The 26,690-nt window shown below is 32.7% G+C and overlaps 1 protein-coding gene across 1 annotated transcript; it reads right to left on the reverse strand.

The window, feature by feature from the left end:
• Nucleotides 1-227: 227 nt before the first annotated feature.
• On the reverse strand, nucleotides 228-3,293 carry LOC120075832 (aspartic proteinase Asp1-like). Its single transcript, XM_039029519.1, has 9 exons — nucleotides 3,006-3,293; nucleotides 2,388-2,505; nucleotides 2,075-2,301; nucleotides 1,628-1,858; nucleotides 1,409-1,547; nucleotides 1,133-1,327; nucleotides 984-1,056; nucleotides 651-738; nucleotides 228-554 (listed from the first exon to the last, which is right to left on the reverse strand). Exons 1-9 carry the CDS (start codon nucleotides 3,230-3,232, stop codon nucleotides 470-472), a joined length of 1,383 nt encoding a protein of 460 aa, XP_038885447.1. The 5' UTR covers nucleotides 3,233-3,293; the 3' UTR covers nucleotides 228-469.
• Between the last annotated feature and the right edge of the window lie 23,397 nt (nucleotides 3,294-26,690).

Genomic DNA, 26,690 nt, shown 5'->3' on the forward strand with positions numbered 1-26,690 from the left:
TATGTTTAAGGTTGAGAGTCCAATTTCTACCATTAAAAATTTGAGAGTATAATTACAACTACCACCATACTTTAAGGGTTGTTTTTGCAATTTAACCTTAATTTTTTTTTTTTTTTTTTTTTTTTTTATTCTTCCGTTACATAAAAATAATCATTATTACAATGATGTCATACATTTGTATATATATATATCTGTCTCTTATACACATCTAGATGTGTATAAGAGACAGATATTATATCATGGATATAATTATCCAGATACAGAGAAATTTTCTATACTACATAGCATCATACAGGATTTTCTTTCATGATCTCATGTATATTCTAAAACTAGCCTATTGGCTTCATCAACCTATTATAATCCAAAAAGGAAACATATACTCAGCACACTTACATTGGAAAATACAAAATTTTTGGTCCAAGTTTCTGGAGATTTCAATCTATTTTGCCCTTATATTATAAGCATATCCCTAAAAGATCTTGGGGATGTAACCTTGATAATTCTCTGTTAGGATGCTAAACAGACCATCTGGTTGACAAAAACTTTGACCTTCCCTGAAAATAAAGAGGCAACCAGAAAAGGCTTGTGAGAAGGTTAACCATAGAGCAATGAGATCATCAAAGCAAAGAAGAGGGGTGAGAATAGTCTACTTTTTAAATTTGTTGCAATTGGTAGGAAACCATCCGATTCGTCGCCTTTCATTATCGTAGATCACCATTTTGTCTTTTAGAGAGATGTCTGAATGAGAAACAAGATCAATATAATGATAAAGGCCACTAAGATGATATGAGAGTGCTTTTGGGCATGGTAAAGGTGCTTTTTGTAATGTCCTAAACTTTTGAACTTTGAAACTAATTTATTAACACTTTCAGAAAAGGAAAAATAATGTTATAGGAAAGCACTTGTAAAGTGCATTTAGGGTCTGCTTGGTTTAACTTTTCAAGTGCTTAATTTCCAGATTGTTTGCCACTAATGTTACTTACCACCAATTATGTTTAGATCCCCCAGTCCTACTTCAGTTCCATTCAGAATTCCAAAGCAAACATTGCCATATTTCTGAAGAACAACTTGTTAATACATAATTAATAAAGCAGAAACCAGCAAAGAATCCAAGATTGAGTTGTATACTCACGGTTATGATGAGATAAGTTTCTAGAGGCAGTTGAAGTTGAGCATTCTTAGTTTTTGTAAAGCATAACGCCAAGGGCTTGAAGTATTTCTTAACATCGCGCAACGACTTGAAAGGACGCTTGCCTTTCCAGCATATTGGAAGAGATTTATCCTCCGGTGCATCTTCCAGTGGTTTTCCTTTCAAATCATTCCTTACCTGAGGTAAAAAATATCTCATCTCATTACAATTTCACACATATGTGTTGCCTAAGGAAACAGTTCTTTTCTCTGTTTTTACCAGAGCAAGAATGGAGTTGTAAGCTTGAGAATTGAAGTAAGTGTAAGAACTCCCACTATCAAAAACTAAGATAAGATCCTTGATACCGGTAGCCTTTCCACCGTAATGGACTTCAGCAGGTCCGGAAGAGTAGTAACTTCTGAGATGAGATTGGATATCATACAAATTGTCAGTTACATGTGTTGAAAAAAGATAACACGATATTAAAGGGCTACTCACCCTATGGATTCATGTGACATACTTGTCCACGCTACTCCCGAAGAAGGGACAAGTTCATCACCAAAAAATAAAAATCCACCTTCTTCACTAAGACAGTGACCTACAACGTTTCGCACTACACCCATGTTACTTAGTTGCGAGATAATGCTAACTTCACCATTGCCAAGGCCAAGAACTCCAGCTGTAGGAGGAGGTGAGTGTGGAACAGAATATTTATAATCATATCCACATCTGCAGACAAAGGATTAAAAGATATATCCTCACAATTTAATATGAAAGAAGCTAAATCAATTTCACTATATGGTTTATATACATCCTTGGATAAAGCCAGGTTTCAAAACTATTTACCTAAAAAGCAAGATGGAACCTCTGGGGATTGCAGCCATGATTAATTAGGATTATAAGCATGATAACAGGATATCATGAGATATATTCCATATAACTCACCCAAACGCTACACGAGGAGCAGCAGTAGAACCATTAGTGAGTTTCAAGGGAACATGGTCATTGACCAACACACCCAGAGAAGATCCATGGTCAGCATACTCAATTTCATACTGACATTGGTCATCAGCGGACTCGCATTGGTCGTTGGTTATCGGGTGGAGTGATGTACACAGTGGTTCAAAACAGTTCAAAGCATTGTTGTTGGGTTTATATAACCGTTCACGAGGCTGCAGATACATGTAAAATTTATAAGAACGAGAGAAAGAAGAGAACAAACATCAAATTGGTTATCATGATCATCCAATCCATTAACCTTTGTGCAGCCTGTACAAGGGGCATCACATTGAACCCAAGTGAGGTCACTGCCAGAGTCGATATCAAATTCAAAAGCCTCATCTCCTTCGCCGATATGAATAGACACAGAGTAATAACTGCAGACAGAGAAAAGTATTTACAATGAATTAACACTAATGTACTGATAAGTTAACAAATACCTATCCAGACAATCAAACAGAGAATTCATGGGAAAACTGGAAAAACTGAATTCATAAACATTTTAAACAGCCGATAAGAAACATCCTATGGATGGCAAGTGGATTGCCAAACAGTGTAAGTTAAATTAATCAACCCATTAATTAAAGGATTCATGAAAAAAAAAAAGACAGAAAAGAAATGCTAGAATCATTGAATAAACATAAACTTCAGAGGAAGGTTAGAAACAAAACTCACTTAAACCCAATAGAATACAACAGAAAACGAGCAACCAGAAAACTCAAGGGCTGAATAACACGAAATCAAATTGGCCCACAAAGAAACAGATTCAAGAAAACAAGAAAACAATAATCAACGATGAAGCAGGAAAAACAGACAGAAAATCAAATTAAGGCATAGTTGAAAGCTATTCAAAAGCAATAAAGGATCGAGTCCATACCCAAGTGGATAAACGTTTCCTTTGAGGGGAAAGACGGCGGAGGAGAGGAGGCGATCCGAGTTTTTCTTGCCCAAAGAAAGAATGTTGGTTGAAAAGCAGACAGAAAAACTTGAAGAAAGACCTAAAAGAAAGAAGAAAAGAGTAGTGATTGTTGGCATTTTTCTACTCTCTTTTTCTCTTCGAATCCCGAAGATTCCTGTCCCAAAAAAGGAGCTCAAAAGATTCATCGTGACAAATCGATTTGGGATCTACCGTCTTCAAGTCCCTTCTAAAGATGGACATATTAGAAACAAATATTTTTGTACGGATGATCCAAAGTTCACTTTAAAAAAATGATGTTTGACTTAAATTTTAGAAACAATGAAAACAATATTTTTTTCATAGTAGAAAGCACGAACATGAGTGACGAAGGAAAGACTATAGTGAATGAGAATATTATTGGGCTAAATTATACAAAAATATCTCAAAACTCTATGCTTTGTGTAAAAAATATTCTTATACTTAAAAATAAAATTAAAAAATACTCTTAAACTTTTGAAATGCGTTCGAGAATACTCTTACTGTTAATTTTGGATGAAAGTCGTTCGTGTTTTGTGTAAAAAATATCTTAAAATTTTAAAAGTTTCAAAAATATCTTTAAACTTTAACAAAAGTTCAAAAATACCCTTACTGTTATACGAACAAAAACCGTTAATATCATCTTACTTCTCTATTCTCCATCTTTTTTCTCTCCTTCCTTCTTCAATACCTTCTTACTCCATTTTTCATTAATTGTACATTTGTTTATCTGAAATAAATAAATAAATACAGTGACACACTTTAGTTAAGGTATATGGACTATAATGAGAAGAACGAGAATAAAGGAAACACCAAGTGATAAGACTTTAAATGTTTTAACAAACTTGTATGTCAGTAGTTGAGTTTGTGTTGGTAGGCAAATAATACATTTTTTATTCGACTATTTATCGTTTTAGTGTGTTTTAAGATGAGATTTTGATTTTGAAATTTTGTGAGATTTTATGATTTAACTTAAATTTTTGGTTGCTACAAAATTGGTGTAAGTTAAGAATTGAAAAATAAAGAAAAAAAATGAGAATACCTATATATAAAAAAAGATATTTATATACTTTGTTTTAAAATTAGTTCTTTTTTAACTTAAGAAAACTTCAAACAAATTGATTAATGGTATGGACATTTTAAAGCTTTTTTCTTATTATTTTTTTTTTAATTATAAAGTTATTTTGTAATGAGGTATTAACGGTTGATGTTCATATACCAATGGTGAAGATATTTTTTAAAAAACTTTTTTTAAGTTAAGGATAGTATTGAAACTTTTGAAAGTTCAGGGGTATTTTTGAAATAAAACTTTAATATTTTCCATCCAAAACTAACGACAATGGTATTTTTTAACTTCTTTTTAAAGTTTAAGGGTATTTTTGAAATTTTTTAGAGTTCAGAGATATTTTTGACACAAAGTACAAAGTTAAAAAGCATTGTTATAATTTAGCCAATATTATTGTATTGAATTAGTTGAACGAGAGTGCAAGTGAGTGATGCAAAGTAAGAGATAATACATTATTATTTTTGGAAGTTGGGTTGAATGAAAATTCGATAGTAAAATCTGAGTTATTCGTACAAAAATTTCATCAGAAAGGTGGCAAAAATTTTATCAGAAAGGTGGCAAAATTTTCATTTGGATCATTTTCATATGTGGGGTGACTAAGAAACGAGTAAAGAAGATCTATGACTGGCAGACAGTGCAACTACACATACAATATTTACAAGTAAAAAATATTTTTCCAAACTGACAATGCTAAAAGCAAAAGTCAATACAATATTAGGTTTTTGCAAACCTAATTGAAGGGTTTGGAAAAACAAATATTAGTTTTCCTAAAGGAATAAGAGAAATCTACTTATATGTTGTAATGGTTATCATATTGAGATTGATAGAAAGAATAATATAGAGTATCTTTATATCGTATCTACTGTCTCATATGAAAAACGTATGTTGGAAGAGTTTTTTGTTTTATCTTTTGGATTATATTATACCCATATACGAGTAATCAAAACATATACAACAACGAACTTGAAATTCATAAATCCAGATATATTTACAATTTGACATGACAAATTAGGTCATCCAGGGTCTATAATGATGAGAAGAGTTATTGTGAATTCCAGTGGACATCCATTGAAGAGCCAGAGCCAGAAGATTCTTCAATCTAATGAATTATAATGTGATGCTTACTCTCAAGGAAAATTAATCATTAGACCGTCACCAGTCAAAGTGGGGATTGAATCCCCTGCATTTTTAGAACGAATTCATGGTGATATATGTGGACCTATTAACCCACCAAGTCGACCATTTAGATATTTTATAGTATTAATAGACGTATCCAGTACATGGTCACACGTGTATCTATTATCAAGTCAAAATCTTGCATTTGCAAGATTACTTGCTCAAATAATTAAGTTAAGAGCACAATTTCCTGATTATACAATTAAAACCACTCGTCTTGATAATGCTGGTGAATTTACATCTTAAGCGTTTGATAATTATTGTATGTCAATTGGGATAAGTGTCGAACATCCTGTAGCTGATGTTCATACACAAAATGGTTTAGCAGAATTATTCATAAAACGTTTGTAGTTAATTACTAGACTATTGCTTATAAGAGTTAAGCTTCCTACATCTGTATGGGGGCATGCTATTTTGCATGCAACATCACTTGTACGCATTAGGCCAAGATCTTATCGTAAGTACTCGCCATTACAATTAGCTTATGGCCATGAGCCACATATTTTGCATCTTGGAATTTTTGGATGTACAGTACATGTTCCAATTGCTCCACCACAACGTACTAAGATGTGTCCTCAAATGAGGTTAGGAATATATATTGGATATGATTCCCCATCAATTATGAAATATCTTGAACCCCAACGGGTGTGTATTTACTGTACGATTTGCTAATTGTCATTTTAATGAGACAAATTTTCCAACATTAGGGGGATGAATTAAGAAGTTAGAAAAAGAATATGAAATACATCGTTATTGTTTAATTTAGATCCATGTACAGATCAATGTGAACTTGAAGTTCAAAAGATAACTCATTTGCAAAATATAGCAAATCAATTACTGGATGCATTTATAGATCCAAAGAAAGTAACTAAGTCACATATATCAGTTGCAAATGTTCCATAAAAATTGATGGTCAAGCAAAGCAAATTGCCACTAATGAGTCTGGAACACGCTAGAAGTGTGGTAGACCAGTGGGTTCTAAAGATAAAAATCTTCGAAAAAGAAAAATAATTAGTAGTCAATAAGACTTGGTTGAGGATGTAAATACACATGAAGAAATTCATGACATGACTAATGGGTTAGGTGGAATACATAAAGATAATAATGAGATTTCAATAAACTATGGAATACATAAAGATAATAATGAGATTTCAATAAACTATGGAATACATAAAGATAATAATGAGATTTCAATAAACTATGTCATGAAAAAAAAAATATGGAACCAAACTCATATAGTTATTAACAACATTTTTGTGTATAATGTTACTCTTGATATTATATGTGAAAATAAGGATTCTGAACCAAAATTTGTTGAAGAATGTCGACATAGAAAAGATTGGCTTCAGTGGAAAGTAGCAATGAAGGCATAATTAAACTCACTTTCAAAATCTTAGGTTTTTGGACCAGTAGTCTGAACACCAAAATGTGTCGAACCTGTGGGATACAAATGAATATTTGTGAAGAAAAGAAATGAAAATAATGAGGTCACAAGATACAAAGCAGGATTAGTTGCACAAGGTTTTTCACAAATACTTGGTATTGATTATGAGGAGATGTATTCTCTAGTGGTGGATGCAATTACACCAAGATATTTAATTGGTATGTATGAAAGTCTGGATATACATCTTATGGATTAAGGTACCTGAAACATATAAATCAAATTCCCGAGAATTGTATTCAATAAAGTTACAAAGATCGCTATATGGATTTAAATAATCAGAACGAATGTGGTACAATCGCTTGAGTGGATATTTGTTAAAAGAAGGATATCAAAAAAATCCAATAGGTTTATTATGTTATAAAGAAATCACAATCAGGATTTGTTATTATAACTGTATATGTTGATGACTTAAATATAATTGGGACTCTTGAAGAACTTTTAAATGCAATAGAATATCTTAAGAAAGAATTTGAGATGAAAGTTCTCGATTTTATTTTCTTTTTTGCCTTGGCTTGGAAATTGAGCATTTAGAAAATGGAATATTTGTTTATCAGTCAAACTTATACAGGATTGAAAAGATTTTATATGGACAAAGCACATCCACTGAACATTCCAACGGAAGTTCGTTCACTAGATGTGAAGAAAAATATATTTTGACCTCGAGATGATAATGAAGAACTTCTTGGTCCTGAAATACTATATCTTAGTACAACTGGTGCACTTATGTATCTTGCTAATAATACAAGACCAAATATTGCATTTTCAGTAAATTTATTAGTAAGATATAGTTCTTCTCCAACAAAAAGTTACTGGAACAAAATTAAGTATATACTCCGTTAACGATCAACATGGGTTTGTTTTATTCAAATAAATCAAATTTTGATTTAGTTGGTTATGCAGATTCTGGATATTTATCTTATTCACACAAAACTAGATCTTAAACAGGTTATCTTTCACATATGGAAGAATTATTATATCATGGCAATTGGTGAAACAGACCATAACAACCACTTTATCAAATCATGCTGAAATTCTTGCAATTCACGAGGCCAGTCGAGAATGTATATGGCTAAGATCAATGACTCAACACATTCGTGGAACATGCGGTTTGTCTTCTAGTAAAAATCTTCCAACGATATTATATGAAGATAACACAACATGCATATCCCAAATTAAAGAAGGATATATTAAAGGAGATAGAAGAAAACATATTTCACTGAGACTTTTTTACACTCATGATCTTGAAGAAAATGGTGACATCACTGTATAATAAATTTTTTCGAGAGATAACCTGATAGACTTATTTACGAGGCATTACCTATTACAACCTTTGAAAAATTAGTGCACAACATTGGAATATACTTTTTCATGAGGAGGAGTAAATATACTTTTTAAGAGTATCAGATTATATGAAATATGTATTATTTTTCCTTCACTAAGATTTTTTTTCTAGTGGATTTTTCCCTAGTAAGGTTTTCACGAGACATATTTTATATATAATGGACATCTAAGGAGGAGTATTATAAATATATTAAGTTAGGTGTAATGTAGATACCCATTATTAGTATCCACTGGATATGTGTCACTATACATTATCACATGTATTGTCCATGTGTCTCAATATTACACACTATTAGTGTCCATGTAATCCACCTCCTACTTATCAAATTGTCTATAAATAATGGCATTTGGTGGGTTTTGAAAGACACACATATTGGTGATCAATTCAAAAAGATTGGAGAAAGTGGATAAATCCATTCTTTGTTATTTTATTTACTTTTTGTTATTTATTTATTTTATATATTTATATATTATATTATATTTATTTTAATATTTATTTGTTTTATATATATTATTAGTATATCATATTTTCTCCATATCCGTATTCTCGTTGTGCACCGTTGTGCTCCTTAAATTCACAACAGTTTGGTTTTTTTTTTCCTTTCATTTTAGTGAATATTATTTAAGAAAATTGCATAGTTTTTTATATGTTAACAATTTTCAATGAAGTTTCTCACAGTTGGTTAAAGTTAAAATTTATTGATGTGATAAACTCATGTGAAAGAATATTTGATAGCTCTCCAAATGAGCTATCCTTCTCGGCTTAAATCGTTACAGGTTATTAAGCATAAGAAGCTGTTAAGATGTTCTGAATGCTTTTCAAGCTTAATCGGAGCAATTAGCAAGCAACAAGAAACAAAACAGTGGAATCATGCATTTGCGGCGCTCATGCGCGACGCCTTACATAGAGACGGTTTACTTGGCAAGCATTGCAATGCTACTGTGTAGCGCCACAACGCCATCCACCTGGTGCGCGCGTGAGAAAGCACGAACGTTGTTGCACGATGCTATGCAAAGAGGCCTTCATTGCCATGACATTGTTCTGATTCCTATATATATCCACTTTATTTTAGGGCACAATTATGCAAGGATTGAGAAGGAGGCGCCCATTTCGGGATATGGGCTTGTTTTTGAGTTCTTCTTCATCTTCTTACCTTCTTTCTTAGTTTTATGTTGTTTTCCTTTGATAGAGTGAAAGAAGGGGTGTTGTAAAACCTCTCTCCACCAATAAAATAATATTTATAATTTACCGAACCAACTACCTATACTACTGAGTAGCATAAGTGACAAGTCCGAGGTCGAACCACAAGAAGCCTAAGATAGAATCTCTCTAAGCTAAATAAGTCTTCGAAAAGCAGTAAAAACGGGAGGGGGAGAGGGGAGTTTTGTTTGACAGAAAAACTAAATTTAAGAATTTAAAATGCAAAAAGTAAAATAGATTGAGAAAGAGCAAGAGTGAGCACAAGATTACCTTTTCCAATTAGAGCATATTGGGCTATCTATGGATCAATTAATTGATTTATCATGCAATTGTTCATGGTTACCTACTTTTCAAGCCTAATCGAATGTATGGAAATTTGAATAAAATCCCTAAGGAAAACAACATGATATTGATTCCTAAATTAACTATGTAGTGTCACACAAGCTTATTTACGTAGCTAATGTATTAAGCTCTTGGATTGATTAGAACCTTAAGTTAAATTGGCCAAATCTCACGTAAGGTATTTCCATTCCTTAGGTTTTGTAATCTTTCGCTACTGGGTGATCCTAGAATCCTAGCAATCGAACCATAATATAACTAAAACATATTGCTACTCAATTTAAGCATGCTTCGGATGCAATTACGAACACCTAAAACATGCATAGCGTGGGAAACAAACATACAAGTAATAACGATTAAGTTGTCAATTTAATCTACCAATATATTCATCCTAAACATTCAAGCAAGGAATAGAAATCAATAAGAAGTAGAGAATCTCAAGAAGAATACATCAAAATCTCATAAAACTCATAGAAAAAACCCAACAAACCTTAAAATCGATGTTTGGGCCTTCAAATTGGAATCCCAATGTCAAAATATACAAATAAATCTCAAAATACAAAGAAATATCATGGGTTTTGGTCAAGAATGGCCAAAATCGAGCTTAGAGCTTTGAAATCGGCCTAACTCTCCTCTTCTCTTGACCTAGAAATGAAAATCAGCTTTTATAAAAAATGTGCAGCACCGTGGCACTCAAGGCCTTTTTCGTAGCACTAGCCTCGTGCGTGCGGGCGCTCTTCTTCTTCATCAATATCCGAAGCGGTGCAACGCTCTCGCCTCGAGTGCATTCTATTTTCAAGCGTGACGCTACTGATAGCTTGTATTTCTATAAGTTATTGTAGTATTTGGTAAGAAAAGCATTAGAGTTATAGGAAAATAGAGAAAAATTACAATCCATGCATTCATTAAGTCCAAAAGCATCACTAATGCATTTATTATGCAGGAATACAAAGAAAAATAAAGAAAGGAATCATACGCTAAGTCCAAAGGAAAACCATGCGGCCAAAGGTTCATGAGCCAAAGCAAGAAACCCTGAAAGCAATTCATGCGGAGAAGCTGCCTAGGCAACAAACATGAGAGTTGAACGCGTCTAAGGGGGCCACCGACAACTACAAAAACGAATGCATAAAAGTTAGTTGATGCACCTACCATTGTTCTGTGTGGGAGAAATGGTCCCCACGTCCAACTCAATAAATACCCCAGCTCCAAATGAAGAAAAACAAAAGACATGCATAAAAGAAGAGATAATCATACGCAGAAAAAGAGATAAAGAACATTCTCTAGGATTCAAGAGAATTTCTAGAAGAATATTCCTCTTCTCCATTCCTGAGGCAATCTTCCTTGGTGAACTTTCATCATCATCGCCAGAAAAGAAGACTCAAAAGAGGATATTCTCCACTCACCACTGTAGAGCAAAGAATAGCGTCCATTTTAGAACAATGGAAGCAAGAGACGACTGCCGAAGATCATCACCTTCTTCATCCATTCATCTTTTATCTTATCTTTTTTATTTTCTGTATTTCTATATCTACACATTCTCAATCTATTTTGTAACAAAACTCATTTCTATTTAATATACATCATGACGTCATCATCTACTTCATCTACTTTTACTTTTCTTCCCATGAGCAGCTAAATCCTTGGTGAGTTGAAATGAGTTAATCCTCATTTTGACAAGCTTAATAATAAAGCAGACGTTCATTTGGGTCATGAAGCTTTAAATTCAACTTGTGATTTCTTTTAACCATTGAAATCATGAGATTGCAATTAACTACTCAAGAGAGCAAGTGATTTGTGGATTTCATTCACCCAAGTGATGTGTCTAGAGATAAACATATGTTCCAAGTAACCTCAACATACATCATGGAGATATGATTTATGTGGCTAACTCACCGAGAGGTGGAGCTCGAAAGGTTATGAACATGAACACGAGCTTACCATTAAGTTCAAAGGTTTAAGGATTGCTTATTCCAACTCCATTTTCTCATTTGTTTTGCTTCCTACTTCACTTTTATGCTTCACATTCACCATTACGCATTCGTCTACACACTCTCAACACTTTACTTGCACTTCTTTAGTTTATGCTTTACATAACATCACTCACACCAACTTAAATTGATGCATACATCCCTGCGTTTAATAGTAGAAAATCATGAACTGAGTGTATTTTTCCTTTAATTGAAATCCTTGTGTTTGATCTCGATCCTCACCGAGACTACCTTCTAACTGGTTTATACTTGGGATATTTAGAAGAAAACTTGTATGAATTTTTAAAGATTATCCTTGCATTATTGAACACGATTAAGCACACAACACCAACCTCATGGGGAAGTTTCATAATTTTGACTCATTTGAAGCCCAATGGTTTATTTTAGCTTCTAATTGCTCCAAATTAACTCCGAATGGCTCGTGATGGTTAATTATACCTTCTAGGTGTCCGAAACCTGTAAAAACACTAAATAAACATATTAAACATAGTAGCAACCTTGAATTACGTGGAGCGAGATAACACATTTTGGTGCTAGCAAAATACCCTCAACTTAATTATTGATCGTCCTCAAGCAAGATAGAATCACACATTCACACAAAAAATATGCTTGTTCATGAAGGATCCTTGTGAAGGGTTTGCAACGGAAGCGATCGTCCCAATTCTAAAAAATTTACAGAACGCAATTTTAAGAAACGAAACAAATCATACATTTAGTTAAACAAAACATACAATATGCTTGAGAAACAAAGAAGTGAAAAAAAAAAAGAATAGAAAACCTACCCTTGAAGAACAAAATCTTCACGTTTCCTCTTCACTAAGAAAAATACGAACACCAAAAGGGCACTACCACAAAAGCAACCTCGGTATTCTCTGGATAAGAATCCAGAAGGAGTGGGCTTTGACTATTTTGATGAGGGAAGGGATTGAGAGAGGAGAAGAGAAGAAAAGCAGGGAAAAAAACTTGAGATTTTTTTGTTTCTTTTCTTCACCACACCAAGAAGAAGAAAGTGTAACCAACTGATCCACCTGTATGTCTTTACATAAATTTTTAAGCTACAAGATAACCTTAGATGTTAGTTTATTGGTTTATGTTAATACAATTAATTTTTAAATAAAACATCAAATATTTTATATATAAATAAAAAGTTTGTACATTCCAATTACAAACTATAGAACCCTACGAGATTTAGGGCATCAACCTCAACAGTTCAACCACAAGGGTCGTTAGTCTAGTCTCAACAGTCTCTTAGAATAAGATTTACAATAAAAAATGAAATCTAATCACAATTAATCAATGAAGCAAGTTTTAAGAATGATTCTAAACCTACTCATGCATGAATATTCTATTTTTAACTTTTTCTCATTTTTTCTACTTTACACAAAATAAGAAACTTTATCTAGACACATTACTTTCGTTTTGGTTTGCCCACACGAGTTACGTGAAAAACATCTAACTACGAACAACGTCTCTTTAAAAGACGTCGAAGCTTACTCATTCCTCAAAGATACTTTAGCATAGAGGAAAACCATGGGTGTCATAGCCATTCTAGGTTAATCATAACCCCAAGAAAGAGAAGTAATCTCCTTAAAAAATAACGTTCAAACTTGCTTTTACTTTACAACATGCTTTGCTTTTTACAACTTTCATTTATTTACTCTACATTTGGCTTTTACAATACAAAATAAGAGTTTGGCAAAAAAACTTAAGCATGTATTACTAGGTTGAGCCTATAGTTACTTGACACCGGTTATCCAAGTCTTTTAGGGTGACAACAAATATATGAGCTAAATAATACCACTCTAAGCATGCGAGACCTCATTTCGTTAGACAAAAAACCTAAAGATGCATGAGAGAGAAGAAAAAATTTAAACAGGCTAAAAATCATGATTATGATCTCCAAACATTATCTCATACAAATCTAACCATAAAGAGGGTGTGTCATCAACTCTTCATCATAGTGAATCAAACAATAGAGCAAGCAAGCAATTCAAGCACACAAAAATTGTCCGAACACAATGTTCAAGGACCTCAAGCTATCACAACATGCCCCACCCCAAACTTAAAATGATTCAAAACTGCCATCAAAGTACAACTACCATTGTAAGCTGCAATGTCACAAAAGACAATAACGATTTGTAATTCGTCACCATAAATATATGATGTTAGTTTAGAACTGACATCTAAAGCAAAAATTTTTATAGTGATGGAAATGAGTGAATTTCATCTTGTGAAATTATATTCCCAGCTCCCTATTTGGTTAAGTCCCTAAAATGGTAAACATATTGAGTTAGCAACTTGGTCCATTCTTACCTATACAAATCAAAGGATGAGTCCTCACAGACAGGAGTTCATAACTTACTTAGTATTAAGATTGAGTCACATAAAATCATCCTGCGAAATATTAATCTCTTCAACTAACGAATTTACAAAGAGGGATTAAATATTTTGTGGTCCAGTCTTATACAAACTCTTTGTATAAGATACCCCCACTCACATGTCTCCACATGAACGATTTGTATCAAACTGTTTATAACAATTACAAAGTGGGCCGTATTTATAGTGTCATCAGAATAAGACATGACTCATCCATATACTATAGACTCTTTAGGTTATTACTTGATACACTTATATAACATATATCAACTATAACAATATAAATTAGATAACTTTCCCATGAAAAACTTTGCATTAAAAAAAGGGAAAAGAAAACAAAAGAAAAAAAACTTTCCTATGAAAAAATCAAATATCAATCAAAATCAGATAACTACTGCCAACGATTTCAATGGCCTTTGGCTCGACCTAAGCTTCTTCCTCATCATAGATAACTTCTTCAATGTTTTCCTCCTCGTTCGCAATTAGAAGTATGAGCTCTCGTTTCTTTTTAGACTTCAATTTATGGCCATGGTAGTATTTTTTTCATCACCACGGAAACAAAGGCCTTTTTCCTATCGTTCTCTTTGCTCACTGTCTGACATGCCTTTGAACAACGACTCTTTCCGAATATAGGTTCCCTTATCAGGGATAGTAACATGGTGAACTCCTCCAGGATCATTGGATTTAATATTAGGTTTCTAACCACTGAAGCTATTGGGATTTATTTCACTCTTTTGAGCTTCTAACTTTCCTGGGCTTGTAGTAACCATCTCTCCAATCGCCATCTTCAAGGCTAAGTACTTCATATAGGCATCAAGAGTGATCGGTTATCGATTATGACCTCTTCTTGAAGCTTGGCTTCCAAGTCATTCTAAATGCATCTATTCGCTTGCAACCTATGACTTGAAAGTAAGTATTTTTAATGCTATTGATTCCTTAGATTATCTTGAATTAACACAAGTTTTTTTCTAACCAAGTCCAAGTATAAACTTGATCAGGACATCTTGGTAAGTACCCGGGTCAAACTCACAGACTTTATATCGGTCCTAATGATTTTCACAATTTAAGATAAATCAATCAATGGTTGAGTGTTTACTAATAAGGTGAAGAACAATCTAAATACAAATGGAAAATAAAACAAAGTTAGGTGGAGTGATTATGTAAATGTGATGCGTTGAAGGTGGGAGTGAGTATGCGTTGATAATGGAATGTGCAACACAAGGATGGTAAGCTTGAAAATGACTAACAAACAATAAGTAATGCAGGGTTGGGAAAATTCACAACATTCACTCAAATTTATACATAAGGATCCGTTCACGTTTTTAACTTAACAGAGTAAGGAAAACCACTTTTCAGTGTTTAATTCACATTAACCTTGTCTTTAAGATGCATGCCTAAGTTAAATAAGCAAAAGGTTATCTTTATTTCTAAAGCCACTTTTTTTCTTGTTTAATAAGTTCCACAACCACTTACTCTCTCTCGAATAGTTAGTTGTTTCTACTTAAACTGATTGATCAGATGGATTTAAGCAATAAATTATATACACATTAAGTAAGATTAACTTCAACTTATGCAAAATTTATTAGAATGTTGCTTTAATCTTCCCACCCCATTATAAACTTAGCCACTCATTGTAGAAAAAAGATAACACATGGGCGGATGAGAAATGATAGAAATCATGATTTATAGTAAGAAAGAAGTACAATCATAATGACAAATGGATGAAAGAAGTTTGATTAAAGAGTTAAAGGTGTCAAGTTTCTGGTCATAGTCTCTTGATTCCTTTGGCTATCTTGATCAACTCATTACACTTGTGCTTGAAGATGAAGGATGGAATTTAGACAAAGAAAATGGGGCAGAGTAATGGCGTAGGAGAAGAGAGAGATATGTCCGCTAATTTTTAAAATGTGTGAGACTTGAGCTATTTAAAGACTTCATTGTTCGTTCTTCATTGCTATTTCACATGGTTATCTGACACACTTTGCATTTAATTCCATATCCTTCTTCGTCGCTTTCATCGCTTCATCAATTCATTGACTCTGCCTTATCCCTTTCAATTAGCTTGCAACTTGCACTTTGACTAGACGTATCACCACTTATGCATTTGTCATCTTCTTTCCGTATATTTTCAATGCACAATTCGACTTTCATCGCATGGTAATGTTGGTTCGGTCTTCTTATGAACTTAGTTTCTTCAACTTCCTTTTGACAAGTTCTGATTTTGATGTATTCCGAATCCTACTTTATAGAGTTTAGAGTTGTAACATTTCAAGATAAATAGCTTTGCAAGTGCTAAACGCGAGGATGATCTTTTTACATGATTTTCTTCTTTAAGTTAATACATTTTCCACTGAAATTCTCAAAATATAAGAAGCAGCAATAACTTGTATTTCTATAATTTATCACAACCATAAATTTGAATAATGTTTGTCCTCAAATATTTATTTAAAGTTTCATCACATCTCTCACTTAATTAAAATGCATTAACTTAACCTCTCAACATGCTTCCTACTCTTGAATTCATAGACCAACAATAAGTCTCAAAGTTTTATTCACTTCCTATAGAAATATTTCCTAAATTTCGATGCGACAAGCTTCTTCTCAAAATTTCCTACACTTCCAGACATTCTTGTTTCTCATCTCAAGATTATGCTTATGGTTCATAGACATAAAATTTCTTTTAACATGCTTTCCTCCATATCTGGTAAAGGTGCTGAATATGCCACAATTTTCTTCAAATACTCTTCATAGATTCCATCTTATAGAATTTTAATCACGCACGCTCCCGGACTTCCTTCTTGCGTTGGAAAATAACGCTCAAACATTTGATCCTTCAGATCTATCGACGAGATTATAGGCTTTCGATTATGAGACCAACAATACCAATTGACTCATATAGTGCAAAACTTATCATAGCCACCTTCATTTCAAATCATACAACTCATGAATCTCAAAGTACCTTTCAACCCTGTACAACCATGATTTGGGATAATCACCAAAGAAGATTGGCATCAAGTCTTTGTACTTACTTTTATTCGTTTCTCTATTGCCCTTACTCATATGTAATTCTGCTTCCTCACCTTCCTTATTCTTCAACTTCATTTGTGAGCCTTCCGTTAATTTAGAAGTCCACTTCTCTTTCATCAAGGTATTTTTCCTTATATCTTTAGACAATCTTTCGATACTCTTGTAAAGATTCATCATCATCTTTTTCATTCTTACAAGCTCTTTCTCATTCGCTTTGAATCTTCCCTTCCACTGTTTTTGCGCCATTCTTCTTGTTCTTCCATGATGAGTTTATGCCCTGATACCAATTTGTTAGGTTTCAATCTTGAAAACAAGTAACCTAACAAAGATCCCAAGAAGCCAAATAGAGATAACTTCTTTTGTTTGGGTTATATTATTTATAAAATAGGAAAAAGAAACTTCCAGAACAATAGTTAAATGATAATTTAACTACACGTCCTTCAAACCCAAAAACAAATTAATTGAATGCATGCATGTTGAGAAACTTTTATCCAACAATTTGATTTTGTGATTATGCAGATCATTCTATTAAAGCAGTCAATGCCCTTAGTAGAAAATCCACTCTATTAACTTTGCTTCAAGGACAAATTGTTGTTTTTTATACTTTACCTTTAACTTTATGGAAATGTTGATTTTGGAGATATATGGATACAATGAAATGCACGTGTGTTAATTATAAAGACTTTCATTTGGCTTATGGATGTTTGTTCAAGGAAAATAGATTGTGCATTCCTCATGCACCTTGGTGGGAACAACTTAAAAAAGATAGTCATCAGGGTGGTTTGGGTGACCATTTTGGTTGTGACAAAATCTTTACTTATTGAAAGGTTTTGTTGGCCATAAATTCATAAAGAATGTATCTAACTTTGTTATAATATGTTTTGTGTGTTGGACAATTAAGGGACAAGGTCATTGACGGATCCCTGTGAAGGGTGTGGAGCAGAAGCGGATCGTCCCAATTCTAAAAAATTTACAGAATATAATTTTACAGAGAAACATAACAGATCATGCATTTAATTAGATAAAACGTACAACATGCTTGAGAAACTAAGAAGAGAAAAAGGGAATAGAAGGCTTGCCCTTGAAGAACGAAATCTTCATGTTTCCTCTTCACTGTAAAAATCACAAACACCAAAAGGACATTACCACAAAAGCAACCTTGGTATTCTTTGGATGAGAATCCAGGAGGAGTGAGCTCTGACTATTTTAGTGAAGGAAGGGATTGGGAGAGGAGAAGAAAAGAAAAAGCCTGAGATCTCAGAACACCTTGTGAAATTTTTCTCTGTGTTTTCTTTTCTTCACCACACAGAGAAGAAGAAAATATAACTAACTCACATACATAAGTTGGAGAGAAAGAGGGGGAGCCCTCCCAAATAACATTAATTCAAAAATAAATAAATAAGATAAATTTTATTTATTTATTTAATAAAATATTTAATATATATTCATATGATAACTACCTTATCAATATATATTAAATTATATGTTATATCAAATATAACATACCTTTCTCTCACCAATGACTTTTAATATAAATCACATTTATATTAATTTGAACCATATGAATCAAATTCATATAATTAATATTTGAATCATATTCAAATATTTAGTTCCTCTCATAAATACTTAATATCATAATGTATCAAATACATTATAGTAATTATATCATATATAATTAAATTAAATTAAGGGTAATTGCAATTTGTAGCATTTTTAGGAATAATAACCAAGTGTATAACATCATTTTAAAAAAATTGCAAATATAAACAAGTCTATCAACGATAGACTTCTATCGTTGATAGATTCTTACCAGTGATACGATCTATCACTGATAGACTCCTACGAATAATATGGTCTATCACTGATAGACTATTTAAACTTGGTCATATTTACAATTTTACATTATGTTATATCTGCTAATACTTTGGGTCTAATGTCTATATTTGCAATTGTCCCTTAAATTAATTATATCACATATAATTAATTCCCTCAATTAACTCGAACAATTCAAATAAATCCAAAAATTGATTCTCATTAAAACACGTTAAGCTACCGAGGGGACCATTCTCATTAAAACATGTTGAGCTACCGAGGGGACCATGGACCTGTAGCTTAAAGCTCCAACGGTACGTAAATAATTAATTAAACTCTTTAATTTAAATTATTCACCATCCGTTAACTGATAGACACTCCACTAAAGACCGTCAATTACATTTTTCATACTATAGATATATTTTTGTGTCCATTGGATATAACCAATCAACAGTATGCTGACCCTTCACAAATTGCTCGTAAGTACAGCTAAGCTAAAATTACCGTTTTTTCTTGTAGTTACATCTAACTCTTTAAGTACTACTGATCCCTCTAATGAACAATAAATCATAGTCCAACTATGATCGAACCCCTCTTGAGCTAGGAGAGGGTGTGGCGTCACATTGTTAATGCCCCAGAATCAGTCTTTAAGGGAGCAATTTATCTACTTACCCCGACATTGGAGAAGGAATAAATTCCTTCTTATGTTGTTGTGTTCCCAGCTCTCCAATCAGACGAATCCCCAAAATGGTAAGTTTGTTGAGTCGGCGATCTGGTCACTCTCACCCATACAAATCAAAGGATCACCTTCATAGGCAGGAGTTCACAACTCATTTAGGATTCAGATCATGTTACCTATGGTCATCCTGGTGAAATGTAAGTCTCTATTATGAACAGTGTTATATAATGAGACTAAACATTTCGTGGTCCAGTCTTATATAAACTTCTTTGTATAGAATATTTTCGCTCACATGTCTCCACATGAATGATCAGGATCAGATCAATTATAGCACTTTACAACAATTGTAACATCTACAAAACGAGTCATAATCATAGTGTCACTAGGATTAGTATCTAGCCTTATCCATCTACTACAGACCATTTAGGTTATCACCTAAACATGATCCACTCATATGTCTCTACATACATGTTTAAGCTACAAGATAACATTTGATGTTAGTTTATTGATTTGTGGTTAATGCAACTAATTTTGAAATAAAACATCAAATATTTTATTACATAAATAAAATATTTGTATATTACAATTACAAACTATAGGACCCTACGAGATTTAGGGCATCAACCCCAACAGTCATAATACAGGACTTTACACACTTCTGCCAATTCTTACATCTATTTAGGAAAACTTATTAATGGACTTTATCTTGGGGTTGCCACATGCCTTGGGCATGCTTGTCAAGGGTATGTTTGTTGGGGTTGGAACTAAATTTTGTGGCTCTCGTAGTTTGTAATTTTAGTACACAAATTATTTATTTAATAAAATAAGCAGTTATTTAATTCAAATTTAGTTTGCATTAACTCGGTCAATAAACTAAGATCCGAGGTTATTTTATGTAACTTAAACATATGTATGGTTGACATACAGGTGGATCATGTTTAAGTAATAATCTAAATAGTTTGTAGTATATGGATAAGACTGGGTGCCTTATCCTGGTGACATTACGGATACGATCCACTTTATAATTGTAACAATAGTTGTAAAGTATTACAAACGATATGATCCTAATCGTTCATATATTATTCGTGCATCATATTTAGGATAAACATATTCATGCATCATATTTAATATAATTATTCTATTATATGATTGTATGATATTATCAGCATGCACATGCATCATATTTAATATAAATGTTATATTATATGATTGCATGTATCATTAAACATATTCATATATCATACTTTAATATGAGTATTATATTATATGATGGATATGTATGTTTTTCATTAGAGATTAATATAATTGTTATATTATATGATGAAAATGGAGATGCATTAAGCATGACATTACTTAGTCAATATAATTGTTATATTTAACTATTGTCATTAAAATGCATGTTATAGGTTTTAATAATTATAAGTTTACTGAAATAAATTAAAATCTATAATAAAGAGTCACATGCAGACATAAGATTTTAATTTTTAAATGGTTTAAAATTAATTCACCTATATTTATGTTAAAAATATTTCTAATATGATTATAATTAGGTTCTTTTATTTTGTTTTAATAGGATTAAAATAGATGCAATAAAAGATTAAATTTATAAAATATTTACCTATAAGGAACATTTGTCTAAGGAATGTTCTGTCTAGGATTGGGATATTTACGCTAACATAAACGAAACATCCCTACCTGAGAACCTACCTAGAAGGTGAATTAGTCAAATATTTTATAAGCATGCAATAGATGATTATAATTTATTGAAATGTTTAATAAATAATAATCATACATTGTTAAACAATTCAATATAATTGTTATATTCGAAAAAAAAAAAAAAAAGATAGATAAATTATTAGCTGGATTTACGTAAGTAATAAATCATAGGTTTAAAACACTTAATGGAAGGAAAAAAGATATATATGATGTCATTTTCTTTTCACTCCCTTAAAGTTCACACCATGAGATCTATGTGCAGCCTCGTGGCATCTTTATTTGTGTCCCCCTTTGAAAGGTGTTTCCATAGGTCAATATCAAGGTGAATGGAGAAAGTTTTTATAGTAAGTGGGAGATGGATGTATGTCAACACATTGCACGATCTCCTTCATTGGTTTGATAGTAAAATTTCATGCTCGGTCTTGTGGCACCGTTTTGTTGTGTCCCCCTTTAGAAGGTATTTGCATGAAATTAAACTCAAACTCTGGTAATGGATAAGGCCACTTTAGTTTTTGCCGCAATCGATTTTTACATTCGGTTGGCTCATTGGGGTGGAACTCTAGGATCTAAAATGAAGGGTCACACTTGCAAGAAATTTGTTAAGCAAGTTAATAATTTCTTGACCAAATCAATGGTGACTAATTGTTATAGGAATAAGAGTTATTCTTATAAAATAATTAGTTGAGAGTGTCTCAATTCAGTGAATAGGTGACTGATCACCCTTCGGTGACTTTTATCCTAAATCACTGAACAACATTGCAAAATTAGATGTCACATAGGGTACATTCAAATTTTGCTAAACTTGATTGGATTTAATTATTTGTGCATGTATCTAATATAAATAATTTGTTTGATTGCAGCAAACTTCAATATGGCTAGCTCTACTATTAACCTTTTAAATGCCAACAAATTAACTGTTGATAATTATATGATCTGGAAAAATAGAATAAACACTATTTTAATCATCAACGACCTTAAGTTTTTCTTACTGGAGGACTCAAGTTCCCGTTCCTAATGCTACTCGAACTGTTTGAGATGCATACGAGAGGTGGATGAATTCAACGACAAGGCTAGAGCATACATTCTTGCTAGCTTAACAGTGTTGGCAAAGAAACACGAGAACACGGTCACTGCATGCGAAATCATGGACTCAATGCGAAATCAGATCAATCACGATGCACCGAAGTTCATTTTCAAAGCCCATAAGAACCATGAGACCTCAGTGTCAGAACATGTTCTCAATATGATGGTCCATTTCAACGTGGTGAAAATAAATGGGGTCGTCATTAATGAGTCCAGTCAAGTTAGCTTTATTCTGAAATCTATTCCTGAGAGTTTCCTTCAATTTCGTAGTAATGCGTTTTTTTCTAAAGAGTGTGTTAATATTTGTTCTACAAATTTAGAAAGTAATTTGTATGTGCTAAGACCATTAGCATCTAAATCGCTTCTTAATATTGTAATGTTCATAACTACGACAACTCAAAATAAAATACAAAAAGATTTTTGCTAAAGAAAATGCCCATATTTAGCATCTAAGGTTATGTCACATAAATCTCAATAGGATTGAGAGGTTGGGTAAAAGTGGACTTCTAAGCGAGTTAGAAGATAACTCTTTACTTGTTTGTGAATCATATCTTGAAGGCAAAATGACAAAACGACCTTTTGTTGAAAAATTTTATAGAGCCAAAGATCCCTTAGAACTTGTATATTTAAACCTTTATGGTTCGATGAATGTTAAAACAAGAGGAGATATGAATATTTCATTTCTTTCATAGATGATTACTCAAGTATGAGTATCTTTACCTAAAGCAACACAAGTTTGAAGCTCTTGAAAAGTTCATTGAGTATAAGGATGAAGTTGAGAATTTATTAGGTAAAATATTAAAACATTTCAATCAAATATAGGTGGAGAATATATGGATTTAAGATTCTAGAACTATATGATAGAAATGGAATTGTATCCCAACTCTCAACATCTATTACGCCTCAGCAACATGGTGTATCAGAAAGGAGAAATAGAACCTTGTTGAACACCTATGATGAGTTATATTCAGTTACTTGACTTGTTTTGGGGTTATGCAGTAATGACTGCAGTGTATATTTTAAATAATGTACCATCCAAAAGTGTTTCTAAAACTCCTTTGAAATTATGGAGAGGTCGTAAAGGTAGTTTATACACTTCAGGATTTAGCGTTGTTCGACATATATGCTTGAGAAAAATTCAAAGAAATTGATATCACGTTTAAAATTATGTCTATTTGTAGGCTATCCCTAGGAAACGAGAGGTGGTTACTTCTTTGATCCTAGAGAAAATAAAATATTTGTTTTTATAAGACTTGTTGAAGAGGCTAGTACATCAACAAGAGTTGTTGATGTTGGTTCATCTAGTCAAACACATCCACCTCAAGAGTTAAGGATGCCTCGACATATTAGAAGGGTTCAAACCAACCTGCTCGCTATATAGGTTTAACAGAAACCCTTGCTATCATATTAAATGACGACGTTGAGGATCCATTGACCTATAACCAAGCAATGATTGATATGGACAAAGTTGAATGGCTTAAGGTCATGGATATGAAAATGAAGCCTATGTACTTCAATTCTATTTGGGATCTTGTAGATCAATCTGATGGGGTGAAACTTATAGGTTGCAAATGGATCTATAAGAGGAAAATGAGTGTAGATGGTAAGGTGCAAACTTTTAAGTCTAGATTGGTGACAAAGGGTTATACCTAGGTTGAAGGAGTGGATTATGAAAATCTCACATGTTTCTATGCTTAAGTCTATCCATATTCTCTTGTCCATTGCTACATATATGACTATAAAATATGAAAAATGGGCGTCAAGACTGCCTTTTTGAATGATAATCTTGAAGAGACCATTTACATGCAGCAACTAGAGGGATTCATTAAACAAGATCGAGAGCAAATGGTTTACAAGCTTAATTGGTCCATTTATGGATTTAAACAAGCATCTCGATCTTAGAATATAAGATTTGATACAACGATCAAGTCTTATGGCTTTGACCAGAATGTTGATGAACCTTAGGTCTACAAGAAGATCATCAATAGTTAAATAGATTTCTTGGTGTTGTATGTGGATGATATCTTACTCATAGGGAATGATGTAGGTTTATTAACAGATGTAAAGAAATGGCTAGCCACCCAATTTCACATGAAAGATTTGGGTGAGCGCAATTTGTTCTAGGGATCCAAATCTTTGGGGATGATAAGAACAAAACGTTGGCATTGTCTTAGGCATCGTATAGTGACAAGATGCTTGTCAGATATTCGATGCATAATTCCAAGAGGATTTATTAACTTTCAGGCGTAGAATTGTATAGTCTAAGGAATAGTGTCCTGAGACTCCTCAAGAGATCGAAAAATGAGACGGATTTCCTGTGCATCGACTGTGGGCAGCCTTATGTATGCCATGATGTGTACAAGGCTTGACATTTGTTATGCAGTAAGGATAATCAGTAGATATTAATCCAATTCAAGATATGGTCACTAGATATCCATTTAGACCATCCTCAAGTATCTTAGAAGAATGATGGACTATTTGTTTGTGTATGGGTCTAAGTATTTGATTTTTACTGGATACACTAACTCTTATTTTCAGACTGATAGGGATTCTAGGAAATCCACATCAGGATCAATGTTTACTTTTAATGGAGAGGTTGTAGTCTGGTGGAGCACAAAGCAAGGCTGAATTTCTAACTCTACCATGGAGGCAGAATATGTGGCTACTTGTGAAGCTGCTAAGGAAGCTCTCTGGCTCAAGAAGTTTTTGATAGACCTAGAAGTTGTTTCTGACATGTCAAAGCTCGTCACCCTTTATTTTCATAATAATGGTGTTGTGGAAAATTCCAGGGAGCCTAGAAGCCACAAAAGAGGGAAGCATATGGAGCACAAATATCATCTTATACAGGAGCTAGACATCGAGGGGACGTGATTGTCACGAAGATAACTTCGGAGTACAATGTTGCTAATCCATTTACAAAAGCTCTCATGGCTAAAGTATTTGAGGGTCACCTGGAGAGTTTGGGTCTACGAGACATGCATCATCTTGTCTAGGGCAAGTGGGAGATGCGACTGGTTATAGCCTAGTTCATTATATTGTGTACTTTACTTGTTTTGTACTTTATATTGTACACCCCACTAGCTTTTGAACAAGTAGGAAATTTTTGGGGTTGGTGCTCCAAATCTTGCAGGTCTCGTAGTTTTTAATTTTAGTACAAGAATTATTTATTATAAAATAAGCAGTTATTTTATTCGACATTTAGTTTGCATTAATTCAATCCAATAAATTAAGACCCGAGGTTATTTTATGTAACTTAAACATGTATGTGGTTGACATATGTTTAAGTAATAAACTAAATGGTCTATTGCATATGAATAAGGTTAGATGTCTTATCTTGGTGACACTACGAATATAACTCACTTTGTAATTGTTACAATAGTTGTAAAGTATTACAAAAGATGTGATCTTAATCGTTCATGTGGAGACATGTGAGTGAGGGTATCATATGCAAAGAGTTTGTATAAGACTAGACTGCAAAATGATCAATCTTTCTTTATAACGTTGTTACTTGAAGAGATTAACATTTTAATAGGATAATCATAGGTGACTCAACCTTAATCCTAACGAGTTACGAACTCCTCTCTATGAGGGTGATCTTTTGATCTGTATAGATGAAAGTGGTCAGATTCGCCGACTCAATAAGTTTACCATTTTGGGGACTTGTCTGAGTAGGGAGTTGGGAATATAGCTACACAATATAGAATTCACTTCTTCCCATCTTTGGGGTAAGTAGATGAATTGTTCCATTAATAGTTGATTTTGGGACTTAAAAATAAGGTTTCACCCTCTTATTGGTCCGAGAGGGATTAGTTTATAGTTTGACTATAAACTATTTGTTCATTAGAGTGATCAATGATATTCAAGGAGTTAGATGTAATTACATGGTAAAATGGTAATTTGACCTAAGTGTAATTACGGGCGATTCATGAAGGGTCGACTTACTGTTGATTGGTTATATCTGTGGACACAAAAATATATCTACAGTGTGAAGAGTGCAGTTGTGAATCTTCAATGAAGTGGCATAGCAGTTAATGAATGTTGATTAATTTAATTAAAAAGTTTAATTAGTTAATCTCGTATCATTGAAGCTTTTAATCTGTAGGTCCATAAAGTCCCCTTGTTAGCTTACTAAAGAAAAAATAAAAATTAATTAATTTTGGATTAATTTGAATTGTTCAATTAAATAAGGGAACTAATTGTATGAGATACAATTAATATAATGTATATAGATTATAATATAAAGTTAATTTTGAATAATATTCAAATTTATACTTTATAATATGATAGAGATAAATATTTGAATAAGATTCAAATATTATTTATATGAATAAGATTCGTATTAAAACTATAGATTAAAAATTAATACATATTAAAACTATA

This window comes from Benincasa hispida, chromosome 4 (genome assembly GCF_009727055.1).
Source record: "Benincasa hispida cultivar B227 chromosome 4, ASM972705v1, whole genome shotgun sequence".
Classification (NCBI taxonomy): domain Eukaryota; kingdom Viridiplantae; phylum Streptophyta; class Magnoliopsida; order Cucurbitales; family Cucurbitaceae; genus Benincasa; species Benincasa hispida.

What these genes read in the sequence shown, in the direction of transcription:
- LOC120075832 (XM_039029519.1), bottom strand. Translation starts at nt 3,232, where the DNA reads ATGAATCTTTTGAGCTCCTTTTTTGGGACAGGAATCTTCGGGATTCGA. An exon ending in AAACTTATCTCATCATAACC is followed by an intron (nt 1,057 to 1,132) that starts GTGAGTATACAA and finishes GTTGTTCTTCAG; the next exon opens with AAATATGGCAATGTTTGCTT. An exon ending in AATTGCAACAAATTTAAAAA is followed by an intron (nt 555 to 650) that starts GTAGACTATTCT and finishes CTTTATTTTCAG; the next exon opens with GGAAGGTCAAAGTTTTTGTC.